The following is a 20108-nucleotide window of genomic DNA, read 5'->3' as shown; positions in this document are numbered from 1 at the left end:
AAGGGATATGAAAATCACATTTATGACAAAAAAGTCGTGTAAGAAATTTTATCTCCCTGATAAAGAGATGAGCCGGGCTAATGGCTTAGATTATCATCTAGATCTCCGAGCATGGAAAGTCCGAAAGTATGAGTTCGATTCCGTTTGTTATTTTGATTGGTAGGTCGATGAAAGCGTTCAGACAGTGGGTGATGAGGTGGTTAGCGCGCCAGCTGACTTGTGGGAGAGTAAAGCGGCCTCTGCTGAGTATTGGTATAAGAAAAAAGGTTGGCGTAAGAAAATTACGTTGTTTATACATACAAATTCTAATAGTAAAAATAACTCTGTTTTAAAATAATTTTTCCAGAGGTAGAGGCTATGGCCAAAACTTCTTTAACATATTTGTATGTGAAAAAGAGATGTGATAAATTTTACTCCAATTTCTATTCTGTAGCGATTGAAGACGCCAAACCCAAGTTGGTGACAAGGAGAGCGTCTGGTGATAAGGTTAGTATGTCTACTGTAATCTTACCTAAACTTATCTTGACTCTAACCCTTTAACTCCCAAGATCTGATTACTAATTCTCCCCTCTAGCTCCTACACATTTCCTTGTAAATCAGTTATGAGAATTCAGTGTTAGATCAAGGCAACAACTTCTACCTGATAAGTTGAAGTTTTCTCAATACCTGTTTGCAGGAGAATGCATTGATATTATAGGGAGAAGTTCCATGTTTATCACTTCTGGGATTTAAAGGGTTAATGCCTAAGAGGGAATGCACATTCTGAATGGCGCATTTACATATTCAAAACTAAATTTATATGTACGTTCATTTTTACTTTCAGCTCAGCTTGACAATTAAAGAAGTTCAACTGGTGTTGGTGAATGAGGTTGAAGGTGCCCATATTCCTCTGCTGTTGATTCGCTCATGCGCGACAGGCAAAGTGTTTGATTGGTCTGCTCAGGTAAGTTAAAGAATATGTGAAGCTGAGATGGACCATGTCCTTATCAGCTTTGATGTTTGACCCCCTTGTTAAAGAGTTTTGTGGGATTCAATGTAATAAAGGCGAGCTCAAAATGTAACTGGATCATTTAATCTCTGTGTGATAACTTCAGGGGTTTCAATGACTTTATCCCTAAGGGGCTGCCAATGGAGTAATAAGCAACTGTGCCCGGAAACGAACCGAAAGGCGAAAACGAAACCCAAACACGAGGGTCTGCGCAGGCTCAACAGATGGCAGTAAGAGTTCTTATAGGCGGCGGTACACCGCCGGTCACAAGTTTGTAATGAAACCCTTGTAACATTATTTTACTTTTTCACTTGTAAAACAGCTAAAAGTTGAAGCAGATGTAGCGGCACAGGTTTGTTACTACAATGAGTGTCTTGCTGTTTGGGAGCCACTGTTGGAGCCGGTTGTAGTCGAAGACCAGAAAACCATGTGGGAAGTGCAACTGAAGGTGATAGTTAGATGTGTTCCTGCTTGCAATGACCATGTTGTTAACCCTTAAAACTCCAGGATAACTTGAGCATTTCTCCTAACTGTATCACCCCTGACTCAAGTATTTAGGTTATAAGAATCACAGCAAGACCTATGATGCACCAATATCCTATCCATGAAGAGTCTCGACTCACCTAGTTAGTTTATTCTTGGGAGACCGAGCAGTGTTGTGGGCCTCTTTCTCGCAAGAGTAAACAAACATGTAGAAAGACCATTACTTTGTGTTGCAAAAGTGCAAGCGAACGCTTTTTCTCCCTGTAGTTTTTCCTTGCCGATGGATACGTTTCAAGTTTCTCCCCGAAAGATTCAGAATTGTGTGACGATACCCCGCGAGATGTTACGAATGCTCATCAAACTGGAGATGCGACAGACTCTGGTCTGCGCTCTTTGGCTCAAAAGAGATCTTCATTCAGAAGGAAACGGCGTTTGTCTTCAGAACGGCGAACATGGTACAATTTTGTGATTGATAAGCAAATATCGTGGAAAGTAGCACAGCAAACTTCCTTTCCGGTGTGCAAAAATAGGGGTCCGTGGAAGGTTTTCTGTAGCCCCAGTCCATTTTAGGGATCTGTGTACCAAAAGTCAGTTTTCTCGGGAATTCGTTTTCGTTGGAAGTTGTTGCCAAAGTGACATGGGAGATTAGTGCTGTTTTAGACACACATTTGCACGTAAATATAATTTGTGACAGCTATCTCTAATGTTCATCTCGAAGGAAATGTTTCACTTTCTGAGATAAAAAAAATTTATCTATCGTTGCAGGCCAAGAAGGAAACAAAAGCGTCGTCCACGAATAACCGGCCCAGCAACTGACGATGAAGGTGATCTTGATTTCAACGGGGCCTTGACTACGTTCATCCAGTCCACCCAGACGGCATTCATGGACCCGTCTTTGGAGGTTGAGAGCGACAGTGCCATAGATGTGGTTGATGCGCCGCAAGATGGAGTCGGGGCTCCTTCCGCTGACCATGATGACAAGCCGACGCAAGCCATGTACATGGTCATCAGTTCACATGATGTTATGCAATTGACCGTTACTTCTACAGCTGTACAAATTCTATCTGAGCTGAGCGAGGTATTAGAGACTTTTATATTCTAAGGCGAGTAAGACTGCCAGTTCTAATTGAATCAACACGCGCAAACTTGCGTTAATTTGGCGGGTAAATACGACAGCCTTCAACAGCTCTAACTTGTGATAAAAACAGAATAAGGGCGCTACTCTGAACTCGGCAGAGATACGTTTGTGGTGTTGGGTTTATTTTTCATTTTTTTTCTATGAACGATTGTCAATATTTTGGGCGTTTTTTTTATTGTAAGCCTTAGAGGTTCTGGATTAGTACATGATGTAAAGTTACTTTTCTTTCTTTGTTGATGTCAGCGTAGTTGATGCTATTGGAGTCTTTGTCTTTTTACTTTCTCAGCTATGGACGATTGATAGAACGAAGAAACTGAGGACAGTTCCTCTGGCAACCTTTGTCATCCATAACGAGGTGTGCTGTAAAACGACAACGGTCTCCATTCTTGTCGTTATTTTTAGAAGACGTTTGCTTTACATCGTATTTAGCGGTAGTGAAACCTGTTTTAGCGGACATCCGCTTCTCAGTTGTTAACAGAAATTAAGAGCGCCTCAAAATTAGAGGTAATTTGTATTTGCAGTAAATGGTTTCAACCCAGGGGTGACGTTTGATCCTGTAGTCTACTGATCTAGTGAGGTTAGTTCTGAGAAGAACGGCGGAAGTCATCATAACAGTAGAGATGACTCGACTGATCCGCTTAGGATAATTTCCGCTCAGGTTGTCGAAACGTCAGTCACTTCTACCTTCAACGGTTCTTATCAGGACTACCCACTATTGGGCGATCAGACTACTAGATCTAATCAATTTGTTTATAATTATTTAAAATAAATTAGTTTGGTTGGCGAGATATTCAAATATAATTTAGCTAATAGGTGCACACTTTTTTAGCTTGGAATCCATGCGGCAGTGACAGTGAGCCATAAGCTTCAGGTATGTGCTATTCAGATAGAGCACTTACTACCATATTTTCTCTTTTACCGCCTACGAGCTCTGTGTTTCTACATGGTTGGCCAGGGTCTTTGTTTATCGGGTAAGATGCTTTCTTTTCGTGGTGGCTCTCTACAATCGTGTAAAATAGTTTAGGACCGGTTAACTCTCTCATAAATTCTGGCAGGTACGCTAGTTAATCTCGTATGTGGACAACATGGGTAACATGGCTCGTGGATTTTCCTAAAACGTCCTAATCTAAGTTTATGTGAATTTTTCTTATTAGGATGAGCCAAATGTCTGGTGTTTGTTGTATGTTCTAGCTAAAGCATCTCATTTTTCTTGCCAATTGTCTTTTTTTACCATTAGGTCTCAGATACGGAACAGTTAACCGTACGTCAGAGAATTCCGAAACTGCCAGCCATAGGGAATTCTGGCCTTGCAGATGTCGCGGTAGACCTGGCCAATAAGACACAACGATATCCACGTGACGATTTTCTGCGTTCAATAACCGAGCCAGTATTTAATCACCTCAGGGAGAAACTCTACAAAATACGAAAGAAAAGAGCCTCATCTGATCCGGTGACTCTCGATGCCATCAGGCAGCGTAAATTGTCCCTTCAGGGTACAGTTTCTTTCCAAATCGGCCCAGAAGAATTTAGGAAAAAACCTGCTTTAAGAAAGGGTCTTTCTCTTGATTCAGCCACGACGCAGACGGACGGAAACACTGATACCCAACAAACACGCACTGAATTGTCCTCAGAGCGAGATAAGGTCAAAGTTAGGAAGGAAAGCGAAGAGGAAACGTTAAATGCTCTGCCACACCTTGAAGAACGTGAAGGGGAAGACAGTAAGTGACGCAAGTGCACGTAATAAAGTAAAAAGCTCTAAATATGGAGAGGATTCAATCTTACAAAAAAGCGATTTATTATTTTTTTTTTCAATTTTTCCAGCTGTATTTATTGGGGTCTCTTGTTTATTTGAATGCTCGCCGCGAAAGTGTTTTATCATTATTATCGCAAAAAAAATTGTTTGAAAATGAACTCTAAGGAAAGAGTACAGTCTAATAAGTTTTAAACGACTTAAGTGAATGAGAAATATGAAAGCCACCATGCAAAATACTTTGTGGTCAAAAATTAAGAGAAGAGTTTATCCAATCACGCAAAGAAGTCTCTGCGTATAATTCTACTCTGAGATTTTCGAAATTGTATTTTATGATATTACACATTTGAAATGTGTCCAAAAAAAGTTGACTGAAATGTAAAACCTTTTTTTCGCTACAGGTCTTGCCGAAACGCAAGTGGGTCATGCAATTGCCAACATCGGTTCTTTGTTTGGTGGGTTGCTTTCACCTCATCATGAAAGAAAAAGCAAGGACAAGCAACGAGGAAAGTTCGGCTCTGATGATGCTGCGGACGATGACAACATTATCTCTTTAACTGTAAGTTACCGTCTCTCCTCTTTTCAGTCTTTGTTGCCTGTTCATAGTCTCAAAAGTCTATTATAAATGTGTTAACCTTATTTTATTGTTGTTGTGATCTTGGAGTTATAACAGATACACTTAAACAGTGCGCCCTGGTTTAAATAAAATTACTTATAATCGCTCGTGTTCAACAAAGTTGAGTCAAGCACTCATTCCAACCACTTATTGAAGACAAGTTAACCTCGAACAACAAAACATGTCCACATTTATTAGTCCGTGGTGACGGTGAAACCCTTTCTTATTAAAGTTTCATTTAGACAGTTAATTTATTCTCTTCATGCGTCTATGCACTTAAGGCCTCGGGCAGAGAACACCATTAATTTCTGTCGGCTACCTGTCGGTTAAGGCAAGGTGCCCTCGTGTCCAGCCCCTGTGCCTCTTTTCCCTTCCTACGCCTCTCTTTCAAGTTTCTTTGGGGAGGCCTAAGGGAGTCCATCGGAGGCATGCACCTTTGGGCAGGGCTAAGGATGGCATTTGGTGAATATGGCCAATCCATCTTCATCTTCTTCTTCTAACTGAAACTTATTTTCGCTAGGTGGATGGGTTTTACCATATGAATGTCATCTCCGTTAGTCGCTCTGGATCGTTCCTGCACGAGCTTTCTCCACGAGATGCACCGTTCTGTGAGGTAATTAGAATAACAGCGTTGTATGACAGCTTGCGAAACTAAGTTTATTTACGAAACCCCCATTATTTTGGCCAATTCGGCGGGCTGTATTTCACTGTGCGGCCCGCTAATTTCAAAAGTTGTGTAAATTGAATATCCCCCATCTATTTGAAACCAGAGATATAATAAATGACTTACTAACCTAGTTTTCTCGGTCCGCACTGTAAGTTACGGAGGCTCGTTTTTCCCACACGGATTTATGGCCCACGCGCTTCGCGCTTCGCGGTTACCGTTCTTCAAGATGCGACCTTTTTGGTCGCCATGGCAAGTAGAAAAAAATGTTGGCGAGTAAATTTGTAGATAAAGTTGCTTTTACGTAGAGTTTGTGGTCTAAAGTTTAAGTGAGATAAGTGTATGCATAAAATGTTGTTAATTCTCTCTAGCAAATTTCCTCTTCATCCTTGGTTGTCTTTGTATTTAGCCTGGAGATATTCTATGTACTTCAAAAAACGAACGCTAGCCTTTTTTTCCCCAGTTTTTCTTCGATAAATTTCATTATTTTTCTGACGAATTAACTTTCAATCTCTGCCAAACATTTTATGATTTTACATCACCAATTGGTGGCTATGAAAGTAGGTCCCACTGAGTCCTGAGTTTTATTAATTTTGTTTTCATTTTGTTTTCAGGCAAAACACAAATGGTATATCGTTGTTCAAGTAGATATAAAGCGCGGTCGTAAAACAGTCACTATTAGGTCACCACTGCGGGTAAGATGTCTATAGTGTTTTCTCACCAAAACTTTAACCCACCTAAAAGGTGTCCACCGTGTTTAATCATCTTTATCGAAATATATATTTGATGTCATCATAAACTCTTTCCAGTGTCGTGGTCATTATTGCCGTGAATGTGTGTAATAATTGCAGGAAATTCGAAAATTACTTGCCTCGCGGATCATCTGAGTACATTAAACATCTGCAAATATTACCCCTCCCCATTTTGGTTGGTACTCTAACATTGAGCTGCTGCAGGGTTCAAAATAGTGGCCGATCAACAAACTATCTCTGGTTCAATATGTTTGTTCTATGTGAGGGGGGGGGGGGGAAGGTGGAATTTGTTGCGATGTGACGTAATGGATATTTGTCTGGCCAAAAATGGGTTGCGTCCGAGCAAAAATACGTTTGACCGGATAACTTGACCGGGGTCAGCCGGGACATTTATTCGAGTCTTGTATTGCAATCTTAATCGTTTAATAGAAGCCTGTGAAATTCTCTCGTAGATCCAAAACCACCTTCATGTCCCAGTGGATATTTTCGTTAAGAGACGAGATTCATTAGAATCGGGAGAAGACCATCCTTTCAAACTCTTCAGCGTGGAATCTGGTGGTGTGCAGAATGTGCCTTTACATACGGCTTACAACGAAGAGCTTTTCTTTAAACCTGGTGGTACTGAGTAAGTTAGGTCCTTTAGCTCAGCAAAGTAGCAGAATTATCTTTCAGAATTATTTCGTGTTTTTCCATATTTCTCCGTTGTGGATTTGTATGGGAAAACTTCTGCAAAACGTATCGGAGTGCGAAGTAAAACCTAAACTGGAACATAATTAACCTTACCGCCAAAATACATTCAAACTTTGTTGCAGATAATTATTCTCTTCAATCATTTCATGCGACATAACTGCATCATATTGTCTTCTGAGCTCATTCTGGAGTCGTAGTTCCCATGCTTTCGGACGTGGGGAAATGCTGTCTCCGCCCCAACCTCGCCCCGTATCAGCTACATTGTTGTGTACTGCCTCAGAGATGACGTTCTGTGCATAGTTTTTGCCTGAAAACGGTTTTAGATTTTGACCTTTGTGTTCTTGACAAGGCTATGCTTTTCAAAGAAACCACTACAGTGCATTCGTCTTTTTTGACTCCAAGTACATGAAAGAGAAAAAGGAGCAATCAAATTTTATCATTCGAACTGAATGTTTTGGATGAAATGTGGTGATTTGTTTTTATTTCAGTTTTGATATCTCATCTTCCTCGATATCGTGGAGAAAGTTTTCCACAGGAGAGCCGTCTCACGTATTGTCTTGTTCGTCAACGATAACTTCAGAGTCTTCCTCCCCTTTTTTCATCAAGGTACAGTTCTGTTTGATGGAATTACTTAAAATAGATCTTCTAGCTTGCATGTAAGATCTAAATTTACTATTTTTGTCTCCAGGCCCTTTGTTTAACAGACAGCTTGAACAAACTGCCAACTAGTGACGACTCTCCCCATCATGTGATCCATTTGTACCCTCCCTTAGTCGTGCAAAATAAACTTCCATTTGAGCTAGTCTTATCAACAGAGGTAGGTAATCGTTTTGTTAATAATCCCTGCTACTATCAAAACCTTTGTGACCAATAGGGAAAGTCCTCTCGAGGAAGGTATTTTAGGGCTATGTTCGATGGAGTCTTGAAATTAATCCAGGTTTGGCTCAGTGATTGGTCCAGAAAACACGGGCACATCTCTCAACCAATTAGATTCTCTACTAAAACAAATCACGACTTGGTCACCTCGTCGTTCCGCGGTTGACTTGTTTTCACTTTGAGTTCGCATTAGTGGATGATGACTTTATTTTTGCTCTAACTGGCCGTTTTGGTAAATCTGGTTTTGATTTTTCAACACTTAACTGAAAACTGCTCCGTAAGGCCTGGTTTCCTGTTTTTACGTATCTAGCGTATCTTTGGCAATGGGGAGGATTTGGAAACCTCGACAAACAATCTCTGACAACTGAGCTTATCCTTAAGCATGGTGTTAACCCTTAACTGTAAAAAGGGATTGACATGTAACTTGTCTTTACCTTCCTGTCTTTTACCTGTTTGTCGAACGATTTTCTCGCAAACATGTAGAAACCCCGGGCCTTTCCAACACCGTTGCTTGATATTTGGGTGATTGCAGTCGCTGCATTTCCCCTTGAGAGGAGGGATAGTATATTCATACAGTTCAGGTACCGAAAACTCCACTGATGGGTGGATTGACTTTTGATTAGGTTTCATAATATAGTAAGGAAGAATCAAACTGCAAATATCTTAGATTAAAATTTAAGTGTACGAAGATAATTTGAGAAATTTTTTCTATTTTTCTTTATTTCACTAGGGGGGAGGTGGAGAAGGCAAAGTACTCAGTGCTGGTGATAAAGTAACTTTTGTCAATGTTTGTCCTGGAGATGATTGCAAAATAACTGTTACGGTAATACAGTATTATTCGTTTCAATAACTTTAAAAAGTATTTGGTTTTCATTTTGGGTGAAAATGCTTATGTTCGTCTTTTCTGATCATCTTGTTCAATAATATCGAATCAAATCAATTGATCATCAATTTATAATTTATATTCAGTTATTTCAACATGCTCATCGGCCAAGAGCGCTTGTTTGTATCAAATTGTACTCGAAATGAATTGATTGCCTGTACAAATTTTATAGATTCGATTTTAGTTATAGGCTTTTTTCATCGTATTTGAAACTGTAATTGTTTTCGTTCCAATGCTATAACATTCATTTAATAGTTCTTTTTTTATTAATGCAAGTATATATGGGGCACAAATCCGATGCAAGGACATAATGACTCTTTCAATTTTTTATTTTCAATGCAAAGCTTAAAGATTACGGAGAAGCCAATTGGGTTGGAGATATCTTTGTGAAGAAACAAAGACACAAATCCCGTCAATTACTTATGCGTTCACAGAGAGACACCTCCAAAGAATTGGTAAGTTACAATGTATTTCTCCACCTTGCCTTAGTTCTTTCATCCAGACTTAGTTCAATGGTATCCTCTCGTATAATTCTTTAAACAATTTTGCTCGAGTGTGAGAGCTTTAAAAGTGTTTTGTTATTGAATATGGAGCTAAGCACAAAGGCGAACGGAAGCCTGAAGTTAAAAGTTTCCATTTCTAGGGCTCTCCACGCCTTTTTGGTCAGCATAATTTGGTTTAAGGTGCTAAAACGACGACTCTACGGTCGATTCATCGGCGTAAAAACGCGCCAGAATTAGTTTTATTACTTTTCCAGTTGCCGCAACATCTCTAAATCGCCTCTGCATGAGTTCTCTAATATACCCTAAAACGTGGGAATGCCCTTTTCTATATTCCATCTTTCTAAAGTTAAAGGCGTATAACTGAGTTTTGCCGATCGACATATATAACTTGTTTGTCCGTCTCTGTTTGAAACTGCGCGATACTAAAGCTTAAATAGACGTGGAGAAGTATGGGAATAGTAACATTTAACAATTTGTAACGTTAACTTCAGAAGAAATCTTCCATTAAAAAAATGATTCGTCAAAGTTTCAAAGGTAAGTTGTATTTTTTTTGTTTTGTTTCTGTTTTGTTAGTCGCTTGGAGTGAAATCGATGCCCCAACAAGGGACAAGAGAGCTGTTGATCTACTCTCCCTTCTGGCTCATCAACAAGACTGGACTCCATGTGGAGTACAGGGTAAGGACAAGAAGCCAGCGGCTTTTTGGTGTTTTCCTTATTATCAATGCATTGTCTTTCTAGTGTTGCCGGCTACCATTCATGTCCAGTGTGCAACGATAAGAACAAGTCGACGAAAGCTATTTTTAATCCAAGGCAAACGGTGCCACGCGCTGGAAACGCTGGTTACCCTCAATTTTCTTATTTTGAATCTGTTTCTTTTTCATCCGTTTTATATTTGTAATCCCCCTACCTATCCCAAGTGTGGAAGCCATGAACCAATCTCTCTACACTGAGCAAAAAACACATTTACCGGAATGATGGATAACTTCTTGAATTTGAATCAATTCCTTCTTGTTAAGGTCTCAAGATGTGAACAAGTTTATCGTCAGTCTGCTGTAGAACAACATCCACTTCTTTTTAACTTCACTGAAAAAACCTATAGAAAGGTAGGTGTGAAATATAGTTTGTCTTACACCAGAGCACTGTCTGCGCATAGGCACATTGGCGCATACCGCTATGCGTTATGATGACGGGCTTTCTTAGCATCAACTGAATTCGGAGTTAAGCGTGCCAAAATACTGCTTCCTCTAAAAAGCCTTTTGCGGTCGACAGAAACTATAGATAAGTTACAAAAAAAAGAAAAATGATCACAAAAACAAATGTTTTGGCAGCACATCGAGAAACGTTTGGTTTGCCTACCTTGTTATCGTGTGTTAGCAGCCATGAGTTGACAAGAATACAAGTGAAAGTTGCTTCGGAAAAGACGTGTTGTTGAATCTGTCCTTGAATCTGGAATTATTTTATTGTTTGTTTGTTTGTCTTCCCAGGCCAAGATCAGACTGCCTGGACATCCATGGTCGAACAAATTTTCTCTGGACGCTGTTGGAGATTCTGGAAAGGTAACATGCAAAGGAAGTGACTCAAAAAGGTTTGAGGTAAGATAACTAGAGTTAGTACTGGAGGTAAATGTAGCGACCTTTATTGTAACAATGTTTATGAATTCTGTGTTCCGAATTTGTCTCTCCAAGTGATACAGTTACATCATATCGGCTCGGAATTACCTTCCTTGTTTCCGTTAGGAATAATGCTTCAACTTGCTCTCAGATACGTTACAGAGGAATAGAGAAGAGAAAGCTGGGAACCTGCCCAAAAATGATATCTTGATCTCTCGCTCAGTCGATGACTTAGTCATATTTATTTTCGTCTCAGTCCTTGTTCGTTCATTTTGTTTTATACCCCTTGTCTTATTGTTTCAGTTTATCCTACAAATTGAAATGTCCAGGACAGGGCTGACAAGGGTTGTGACGTTAACCCCGAAATACGTCATCATTAACAACACGGAGGTATGTGACATTCATTGCCCCTTTACAAAGTTTCCGTATTACCTCGCCCGGGCGCTTATTTAAAATTTCAGCTAAGAAGGGGCGCTTATTGGAGGGAGGGCGCTTAATCGAGGGGGGCGCTTGTTCAATTTTCCTTTCAATAAACTAACTTTATTTTAGCTAAATATTTAAAAGAAAAACTAAAACTACAACAATGTCTGCATAGACGCGAAGTTGATATCTAGATAGAAAAAACTAGAAGTGACTTAAAAAAAAAGAAACCATTCTCATACACTGATTCCACTGTTTTTAAAGCTTTAAAAGTCAGAAATATAGTGGCAATAGAAAAAGGGTTTCTTTGTATCCCTATAGTGTAAGAAAATAAGGAAGGAGGGGGGAGAATAATTAAGAGGGGCGCTTGTTTCACATAGTGGCCAAGGGGTGGGTGCTTATTTAGGGGATGCGCTCATAAAGCGCGGACATGGTGCCTTTAAAAGGTTACCTGGTTATGAAAAAAAGGGGTTAGAATCTATACTTAACTAAAGGCCAGTTCCCCCCACCAACAACACAGCAACAACACGGCAACAATACAGCAACAACACAGCAACAACACGGCAACAACACAGCAACAACACAGCAACAACACAGCAACAATACAGTCTGCTTTTGGCTATGAGAGCCAAAACACCCCAGAAGCTAAATCCTTGGGGGCGGGAGATATCTTTATGGGTAGCTCATGAAGGAAAGTACCCTCTTCCCCGACTCATCGTTTATACCGGCATTTCTTTTTGTTTGATTGTGTTTATTCAGTTTGTTTTGCTTTTTATGAATTGTATATAAAAAAGATGGAAAACAGATTTAAGTTTGTTAATAATCTTTATTACTTATATCCTTTCTAAACCTTTTCTTCGCAGATTTCGTTCTCTTTTATTGAAAATATAGACAGAAAGGCTTTGTGGTTTGTTGTGGAACCAGGAGAAGTAAGTGAATCACACCATCACAACTTTCTATACATTTATTCGAATAAAAATGGCAGACTGAACTATTTTTGCGTTTTTAAAATTTATGACTGGAAGATGGAGAGATGAAATCGTTGTAGTTTCGTCTTCAGCCGGGAAAATTTACCTGCTGCTGGTAGGAATGAGATCCAGGGGCACCCAATACACAAGTGTTAACAAACCGTATTGTGTTGTCCACCGAGATAGAGAACTTTCCAGTGGATAGCGGTATTTACCCCTCGAGCCACCGGGGCTTTATTTAGAGTAGAACTGAAAATGTTTATATCAATTGTCAAAATGTTACAAAACCTTTTTTTCGGTAATGGTCAGTCCAGAATACAAATTTGAGAACCGTTTGCCTATGGTCTCGTTTTTAGAGCAAACCATTTTGGCCCAATGACAAGTCCAGTTCAATCGTGTTGAAGCCAACAATGTCAAAGTTCATTTCGAAGCCTTTCAGTTTCGACTCATCGCACACGACAGTTCTTCGGATTCCGGATTGGCAGGCTCTCACTGTCGACGTTCATGGAGAGGTCGAAGAAGCCGTGACAACTGTAGTGGTGTCACCTTACTCGCCTGGAATTGCAACAATCAGGATTGAAAACCTGTGTGACGATATTCCGATCCGGTTTCATCAGAAGTAAGTTCAGTGGCAGCACGTATGTAAGATGATATGATTATGTCCATATTTTTGAAAGCTAACCTGGTATTGTAGACCAATGCGATTCTAGTGCGGAAAAATGTTTATATAGAATGATCCTCTCTTTGCGAATGCAAATTTTGGGTGAGATGGGGGAGCGCCTTCCTCTTCATTTTGCTCTGATTTTCATATATTCCGATTTATACTGAGACAATGGTTAACTGAAGTGCTGTGGGTGGGCGATAATGTGTTACTGATACCTCTATTTTTTAAGAAACAAATGTCACTTTTCTTCAATTCGCAATTGCTCCTGATTGAGTACTAATAACTTTCAGAGACTGTGGGCAGGTGACGTTGCTTGACTCTAAGCAGATGATCCTGTACACTTGGGATGATCCATTAGGTGTAAGAAAACTGCTCTGGAAACCGTTCAAGGGCTTAGATAAGCCAATTGAGGCTCAAGTTGATGAGGTAGGATCTCAAGAAAAAGCAGTTTTCGTTGAATTTTATTTGTATCTGTCTTCGACAAGTACTCGTATTTGATGCCATTTTTGTTTGCAATGATTTTAATATATCGCGTTGTTGTGATCCAGTATCAGTGTCTTTACTGGAGATTTGCAGATTTATTCAGAAGAGCGGCACTTGCATCTTTCTGTAATACCTGCTAAAATTCTTAAGGAAATATCCAGAAATTTTAGTGTAACTCAGCAGCCTTACGAAGGTAGCTCTCCGATGAATTTCCAAAAGGCTCTTTTCCAGGTTCTTCACTTCTAGCAAAGAAACGACCCATTTGAAATTGAATTGTCCAGCAGAAGGGCATTTATCGGCAAGAATTCTATACATTTCGCTGAACGGTGCATATTTCCCTTTTACACACCCCCCCTCCCCCCTCCATTCTGAGTATTTGCCTAATTAACTTAAAATTGTAGGACAGCTTCGGCGAAATTCGAATGGAACTCGATGAAATCTCCCCACCAGTTAAAGATGACCGAAATCAGTTGGAAGACAGAGACAGCACGTGTGGATTGTTTTGCGGCTCGTCAAATGCTGTACCTGCAGGAATAGATGAGGCGGAGTGGGATACTGTGGATGGGCCGGTGGTACACAGGGTTAAGAAGACTATCTACTGGGTGTCTGTCATGGACGGACTGCAAAGGGTGCTGATATTTGCTGATGATGAAAATCTTTCCTGTCTGGCTCGGAAGGTATTAGAAACTGGATTAGAATCAAGCTCATTTTCTTGTAATCAGGAAACAAATACACTTGCTTTCAAAAAATGAAAGAGATCGCTTTTGGAACTTTTGAAAGTTTCGAATAAAATATGTTCTTTTATGTCGTAAATTTATTGCAGTCCCTTTAATGATTTCAGTGTTGTGACTCTGAAGTTGTTACTATGGAGATTTTCATGTCACTGGATGGTGTCGGTTTGTCACTGGTCAACAGCAAACCTGATGAAGTTGCATACATAACCTTGTCCAGGTAATGTTTCTTCTCGGTGTTTTCATCTTAAACTTTTCCCTTTCATCATTTGCAATCTGTTTACATCTTCACCATCCTCAGCCCTCCTTGTTCATCTTTTGTTTGTTTTAAACCTTTTCATGTTCATCTACACTACCAAAGTTTTATTTCAACTGTTTATGCTGCTTCAGGGTAAGATTTACTCCAATTAGTATAAATCTACAAAGGGTCTATCAGAAATGCTCCGTTATTCGCAATGTATTGCGCAATAAATAGGGGGTGAACCGAAGTAAGTAGTCGAACATTATGCGGTTGTAAAAAAAATGATGGAAAGGTGAACTTGTCTTTAAGTTTTTAACAACTAGTAGATTTATACTAAACTAGTGTATTTGCTCACGATTCCTATAGCGTGATAGCTGATTCGGGGTCGCTTTCCTCAACTATAACGCGAAAGAAATCGAGGAAAATGTTTCTTAGTGATAAAAAATTGTAGCTTTTCCTCTTATAGGGGTCAGTTTGAAATACTCATCTGGAACCCTAGGTCCTAATTAGGTCTGATTTTCTGATGCATCTACATTTAGGGTATACCTCATTTCAACTGAGTAAGTAATAGATATTAAGTGATCTGTCTTTGTTTAATTTGGAATCGTTTCACAGTTCATCCTCAGTCTGGCAAGTAAAGGGATCTTCTGGAAAATGGAAGACCCTCAATCTAGAGTTGTCAACTTGGTTAGAGGATGCCTGGAGGAATAACGCAGAGGAAATCGCCTTGGAAGACAGGGAGGTGACGACTGCGTTCCAATATCTTTCAATTTATATAAAAGAGAACACTTTTGAAAATATTTAATGTACTGTAGTCGTTGACAATAATTCTAAAAGGAGAGATTTAGCTCTGATTTCGTTATTCCTTTTTTTAATCCATAAAAACATTCCCAGAAATATTATCCCTATTTCCAAAGTGTAAATATTTTAATCTTACTTTTGTTGTTCATGGCCTGGCCCTCAGTTTTCAGAACGTCCCTCTGGAAATTAGCTGTGGTTGACATCCTCTCATGGAATTCAAAACATTTTTCCTACGTTTTATATCTGGGTTTTTTGTTCGCTTAAACGAGTGATTCTCTCTGTTGACTCTGTACAGGTGAACTTAAACTCTATGACTATGACTCGCCCGTATAGCGGAACCCTTCAAAGGTTGTTTGAACCTGCTTTGTGGTTAAATTACTCCCGATCAGATCACTACCACAGTTTGCACTGCAGAATGCATCGAATTCAGGTGAGGAAAGATGATGGCTTTGCCAGCTGTTTCCCGTTTTTAGGTTTTTCTTCCGTCTGATTATAAGTAAATTTTTTTGAAATAAAATATTCGGCTGGATAATTTTGTTTTCCAAAAATTTCAAAGATTAAAGTGCATTTAGGTATAGATTAGAACCTGTGCTTTTTTTGTCTTTTTTCGACCCTGCTTCAATACTGAGGAGGGATCATTCTTTGCACCGGCGTATATGCTTTGAGACCCAGGTGCTCCAATGTTTATTTTATGCATAGGTATATTGCCACTATTCTCTAACTTATCTTCGTTGCAAAGCATTACACGCTGTTTTGCTTGTTTCAGGTTGATAATCAGCAGTTCGGCACGGTTTTTCCAGTTGCTCTTTATCCATCACCGCTACCTTCTGCCATCATTCAGAGGACAGGTACGTACAGTTGCCTTGCTTGCTATTATGTAATAATGGGAGTTGTCTACCAAGTTCGCGCTCATTGCAACTGCGACCGGACATGCAATTCATTAGACAAGCCACGCGTGCTGAATAACTGGCTAAAATATAGTGCTGATGAGTGCTTCTGTTCTTCGTTTGAGGACATTTTACGGTATGCACCAGCTAAGTCTGTCAAGCAAAGTGTTAAAAATTTCCCAATACAAGGCTTGTTGATAAAGGTGTCTCTCCTAGGTGATATTTTGATCACTCCTGTTTTCGAAGGTTTCAGAAGGATTTAGGCGTAGACAATCTCTGCTTCTCTGTACTTCGAATTGGTTATGCATTCTGCACCGAAAAATCTAATTAACGTGAGAGGTTCATGTTTTATTTTCGTAAGACCAGAGAGCTTAGTTTTGAAAACAGCTTTCTATATATCTCCTCTAGAATAGGGCATATATCGAGGTACGCGTGTGTTAGCCTGATACTTTCTGTGTATAGCGTATCCCTTAACGAAAATTTGCTCTTTCAGGACTGAAACCGTTCATTGAAGTGTCAGTGATTTATCATCACGTCCCTAAAGAAGGAATGCACCACATAAAGTAAGTGCATAGCAGATTTAGCCGCACACCAATGTTCAGTGTTTGGTAAGTTTGTACTCGAGTCAGTGGCACGTCCAGCCGAAACTTATCCCGGTTTCCTTATCATGAAGCAACTAGGAGTATCAATACTCCCTCTGGATGAGATGCTATTCCATCGCAAGGTTGCCCCCCAACATTTCATCAGCGTTCCGTGACAATTCCTAGAACCTATTTTTTACTCCTTGGCGGAAAGAGGCTCTGTGAAAGTGAAGTCTTTTCCTCAAACGAACTCAGACCTCCCGAGCAGGAGTCCAGCCCACTAACTCCAGTGTTGGATCAACTTGGATAATTGCAATCTTTATTTGTATCGACAGGTACGCTAAGGCTTTGGTACAGGCGATGAATGTGAGAATTGATAAAGGATTCATTATTTCTATGGCAAGTCTTTTCAGTCAACAGAAGGAACTTCTAGAAGAGGTAAGAGGCATTGTCCGAGTTAAAATAATGGATAGGAAAAAAAGCGGAAGGAAAGGAGGAGATTAAAAAAAAGACATTTGCAGAGTGTCTGGTTCTTTCAGTAATTTAGTTTTCTGCACTTGTGTAGAAATCAAATCTGTCTCAGGTCCCATTTATTGTCTTCCGTCCTTCATTTGTTGATTGATGTTTGCATTTTGTTTTCATGACAGGAAAATTATTTCGAAGAAGACATGAAACGATGTGCCGTGCCTTTGAGGGAAACCAAAGCAGTAAAAGTTTGTATCGGCTGACAATTTTCCTGTGTTAATAATGTAAACAATTTTAAAAGTCTAGTGGGTTGGTAGAACTCTTAGGGCCGGTTATTTACACGAGGTTTAACCCCAACCGCGGTCTTACACAAGCAGTGGTCCTCATAGATTTTCCATAAGATGTCCTTCCACTATGAGCTTTCGGCCCTCTTAAATCTGTTGAAAAAACAAAATGTTTAGATTAAAGGTTCAGCTAAATTGAAGATGACTTAGAACGCGGTTCTGTTAAACAATGGAAAAAATTTGTTTAAATAACATCACGAAGAACCATCGAGAACTACTTTTAAACACATGTAAAATGATTCCAGTACTTGAAAATACTACTGACCGGAAAGGGATTGGTTTAAGCTTGCGCCAGACTTGTTGGGGAGGGAGGGGGGGTAGAGAATACCGGGGTAAATTTTTAACTCCAATACAACATAATACTTCAGATCAACTCAACCTGAGGTTACTTTCGACAACATATAAATTATCTCCACTACATGGCGACCATAAGTTGAAAATACATGAGTTTGTACTAATTAATTTTCCATGTAAGAAAAAAATTTGTAACCTTTATATCAATATTCTGACTGCAGGCCGCATTGGAGACGCAAAAAGTTTTCCTAGAGTACTTTCATTTGTCCCCTCTCAAGGTTTGTTGGTTTGACGTTTTGTTTGTCGGAAGTTTTTGCTTGTATTCTTCTGTTATAATTACGAACTAGTATTTACAGTTAGTTGATCGGTTTTGCCCAGACCGGACAATTGTGATTAATATAGAATCATGTTTTTAAAAGGACTCGTTTAGCAAACCAGACGTTGCTAATTATAAGCATTCAAACCAAGTTAAGAATGATAGAGATGACAAAATGAAGTAATCACCTTTTGTCATCTTGTTTTCTCCTTTTGGATTCGATTATCCTCTTTCCTTGTGTTTGTTGAACTTCGCAATGTGCTGCACATCAGTGAAACACTCAGCTGTTCCTTGTGTGCAACCTTTTTTTTTTTTTGTTCTTACCACATTTTGACGTCATCTGTGAACCGACTTAAACTTGGCTACAAACCGACTCAAACTTGGTTACGAACCGACTCAACCGTGGGTACGAATCGACCGGATGCCTCTGTGATCTATCACTTCGGCAAAAAAGAATCTATGTATTAAATAATATTGTCAGTGAAGTGACTAAAATTGTTCTCTATTAGATCAACCTCAGTTTTTCACTGGCGTCTTCGTTTGATGAGGACGATGAGGATCAAGCTTTTGCTCAAGACTTGTTGGATTTCTTTGTCGACTCCATTGGGGCGACGCTCACAGATATTAATGATGCCACACTTAAGTAAGACAGCCGTTTTAATGCTTAAGTAAAATCAGACACTTGTGTCTAAAATTGGAAGTGTATTAAATCGGACGCTAATAATTGGACACTACTGTCTAAAATCAGACTTGTAAGCAAAATCGGACACTACAGGCATAGAAATAGCATACTAGTGTCCAAAATACGACGCCATTGTCTACAATCGGACACTAATGTCCAAAATCTTTCACTTCACGTCAAAATTCCCAAAAACCAGCTTATGATAGCAATGGTGTGTGGTGCTGTTTACTTTGTGAATTTAATTTAGCATTATCTGTCCTTAGTGAAGACGGGTCTTTGTTGGAATTCTGTGTTTCCAGTTTTCGGGCCTTTATTGTGGACAGTTATTCAAATCAAGTATTATGCTTTTACAAATAAAAAAGCATTTTTGTGGATGACTCCTATATTTGGAATTGTGGGAGGTTGTCATATATAAAATTTTGCTTTGTTTATTCTTCGTTGCACATATTCATTTGATCAATATTTTCCCAGAATGGCTTATTTCGAGCGAGTCAGTGCATTTTTGACTCAAGAGAATCTTGTTGCTCAGATCACGCGGCATTACACAATGCAGGTAAATATTTAGCGCAACGTATTTCTTAGTGTGTATCGTTGTATCTACATTTTTGTTTGCTCATTCGAAAAGGTTTTAATTTTTTCAGTCCTTTTTTTCAAGAAGGGGTCTCAAGAAAGGGGGAATCCCAAAAGGTGTTTGAACGTATTCGTAGATTTAAGACGGTGGAGAAACGAAGAAGAGGAGGGCAGTTGACGCTTTAAGAGGCTATATAGTAGCTCTGATATCAATCTTGTCACTCCCGTTTTCGAGCATGTAATTCGGAAAGAAAAAATATGTTTATCCTTGAGTGCAATATTTTGTGCCCCATTCGACACTTAGTGGTAAGCTTTAGGGGGAATATTTTTTTCAAATCGCGGAAATCCCGTCAAACCGCGCTCTAGAATAAACCCTGTTCTATTCATCTTGCAGGGTGTGCGTCAAGTTTATGTTCTTGTACTGGGCCTTGATGTGCTTGGCAACCCGTACGCACTGATTACAGGGATTGGCAAAGGAGTTAAGGACTTGTTTTATGAGCCCTATCAGGTTAGTTGGGATTTTTCGTTCGTCAAAGAAAGGACAAAAATAGTGGACGAAATTCTGACATGGTATTTTTTCTATTTTGTTAGGGTATCATTGCAGGGCCAGGAGAGTTTGCGGAAGGTGTAGCTCGTGGTGTTAGGAGCTTGCTGGGTCATGTGATAGGTAACTTAAGCGAGGTTACAATCAATAACGTAACATACCCA

General features: G+C 39.5%; 1 protein-coding gene across 2 annotated transcripts in view; it reads left to right on the top strand.

Moving 5' to 3' along the window:
- The window catches only part of LOC131777055 (intermembrane lipid transfer protein VPS13C), a 59886-nt gene that overhangs the window by 33277 nt on the left and 6501 nt on the right, over nt 1-20108 (top strand). For both annotated transcript variants that reach the window (XM_066171788.1, XM_066171787.1), the window contains exons 68-104: nt 164-266; nt 434-486; nt 824-943; nt 1311-1436; nt 1739-1926; nt 2237-2549; nt 2896-2964; nt 3439-3480; nt 3847-4327; nt 4761-4918; nt 5496-5588; nt 6254-6334; nt 6844-7016; nt 7570-7687; nt 7770-7898; nt 8688-8780; nt 9185-9295; nt 9917-10018; nt 10360-10446; nt 10828-10935; nt 11257-11343; nt 12237-12302; nt 12698-12960; nt 13296-13431; nt 13890-14165; nt 14330-14439; nt 15076-15202; nt 15557-15691; nt 16028-16109; nt 16642-16711; nt 17065-17167; nt 17377-17442; nt 18054-18110; nt 18658-18791; nt 19302-19383; nt 19795-19908; nt 19992-20067. In XM_066171788.1, the coding sequence (XP_066027885.1) occupies nt 164-266; nt 434-486; nt 824-943; nt 1311-1436; nt 1739-1926; nt 2237-2549; nt 2896-2964; nt 3439-3480; nt 3847-4327; nt 4761-4918; nt 5496-5588; nt 6254-6334; nt 6844-7016; nt 7570-7687; nt 7770-7898; nt 8688-8780; nt 9185-9295; nt 9917-10018; nt 10360-10446; nt 10828-10935; nt 11257-11343; nt 12237-12302; nt 12698-12960; nt 13296-13431; nt 13890-14165; nt 14330-14439; nt 15076-15202; nt 15557-15691; nt 16028-16109; nt 16642-16711; nt 17065-17167; nt 17377-17442; nt 18054-18110; nt 18658-18791; nt 19302-19383; nt 19795-19908; nt 19992-20067 (4732 nt within the window). The remainder of the gene's footprint in view (nt 1-163; nt 267-433; nt 487-823; nt 944-1310; nt 1437-1738; nt 1927-2236; nt 2550-2895; nt 2965-3438; nt 3481-3846; nt 4328-4760; nt 4919-5495; nt 5589-6253; nt 6335-6843; nt 7017-7569; nt 7688-7769; nt 7899-8687; nt 8781-9184; nt 9296-9916; nt 10019-10359; nt 10447-10827; nt 10936-11256; nt 11344-12236; nt 12303-12697; nt 12961-13295; nt 13432-13889; nt 14166-14329; nt 14440-15075; nt 15203-15556; nt 15692-16027; nt 16110-16641; nt 16712-17064; nt 17168-17376; nt 17443-18053; nt 18111-18657; nt 18792-19301; nt 19384-19794; nt 19909-19991; nt 20068-20108) is intronic.

The sequence above is a fragment of the Pocillopora verrucosa genome, chromosome 9, assembly GCF_036669915.1.
Source record: "Pocillopora verrucosa isolate sample1 chromosome 9, ASM3666991v2, whole genome shotgun sequence".
Taxonomy (NCBI): domain Eukaryota; kingdom Metazoa; phylum Cnidaria; class Anthozoa; order Scleractinia; family Pocilloporidae; genus Pocillopora; species Pocillopora verrucosa.
Note: the sequence above shows the minus strand (reverse complement) of the source record. Positions and strands in the feature narration are given on the sequence as shown.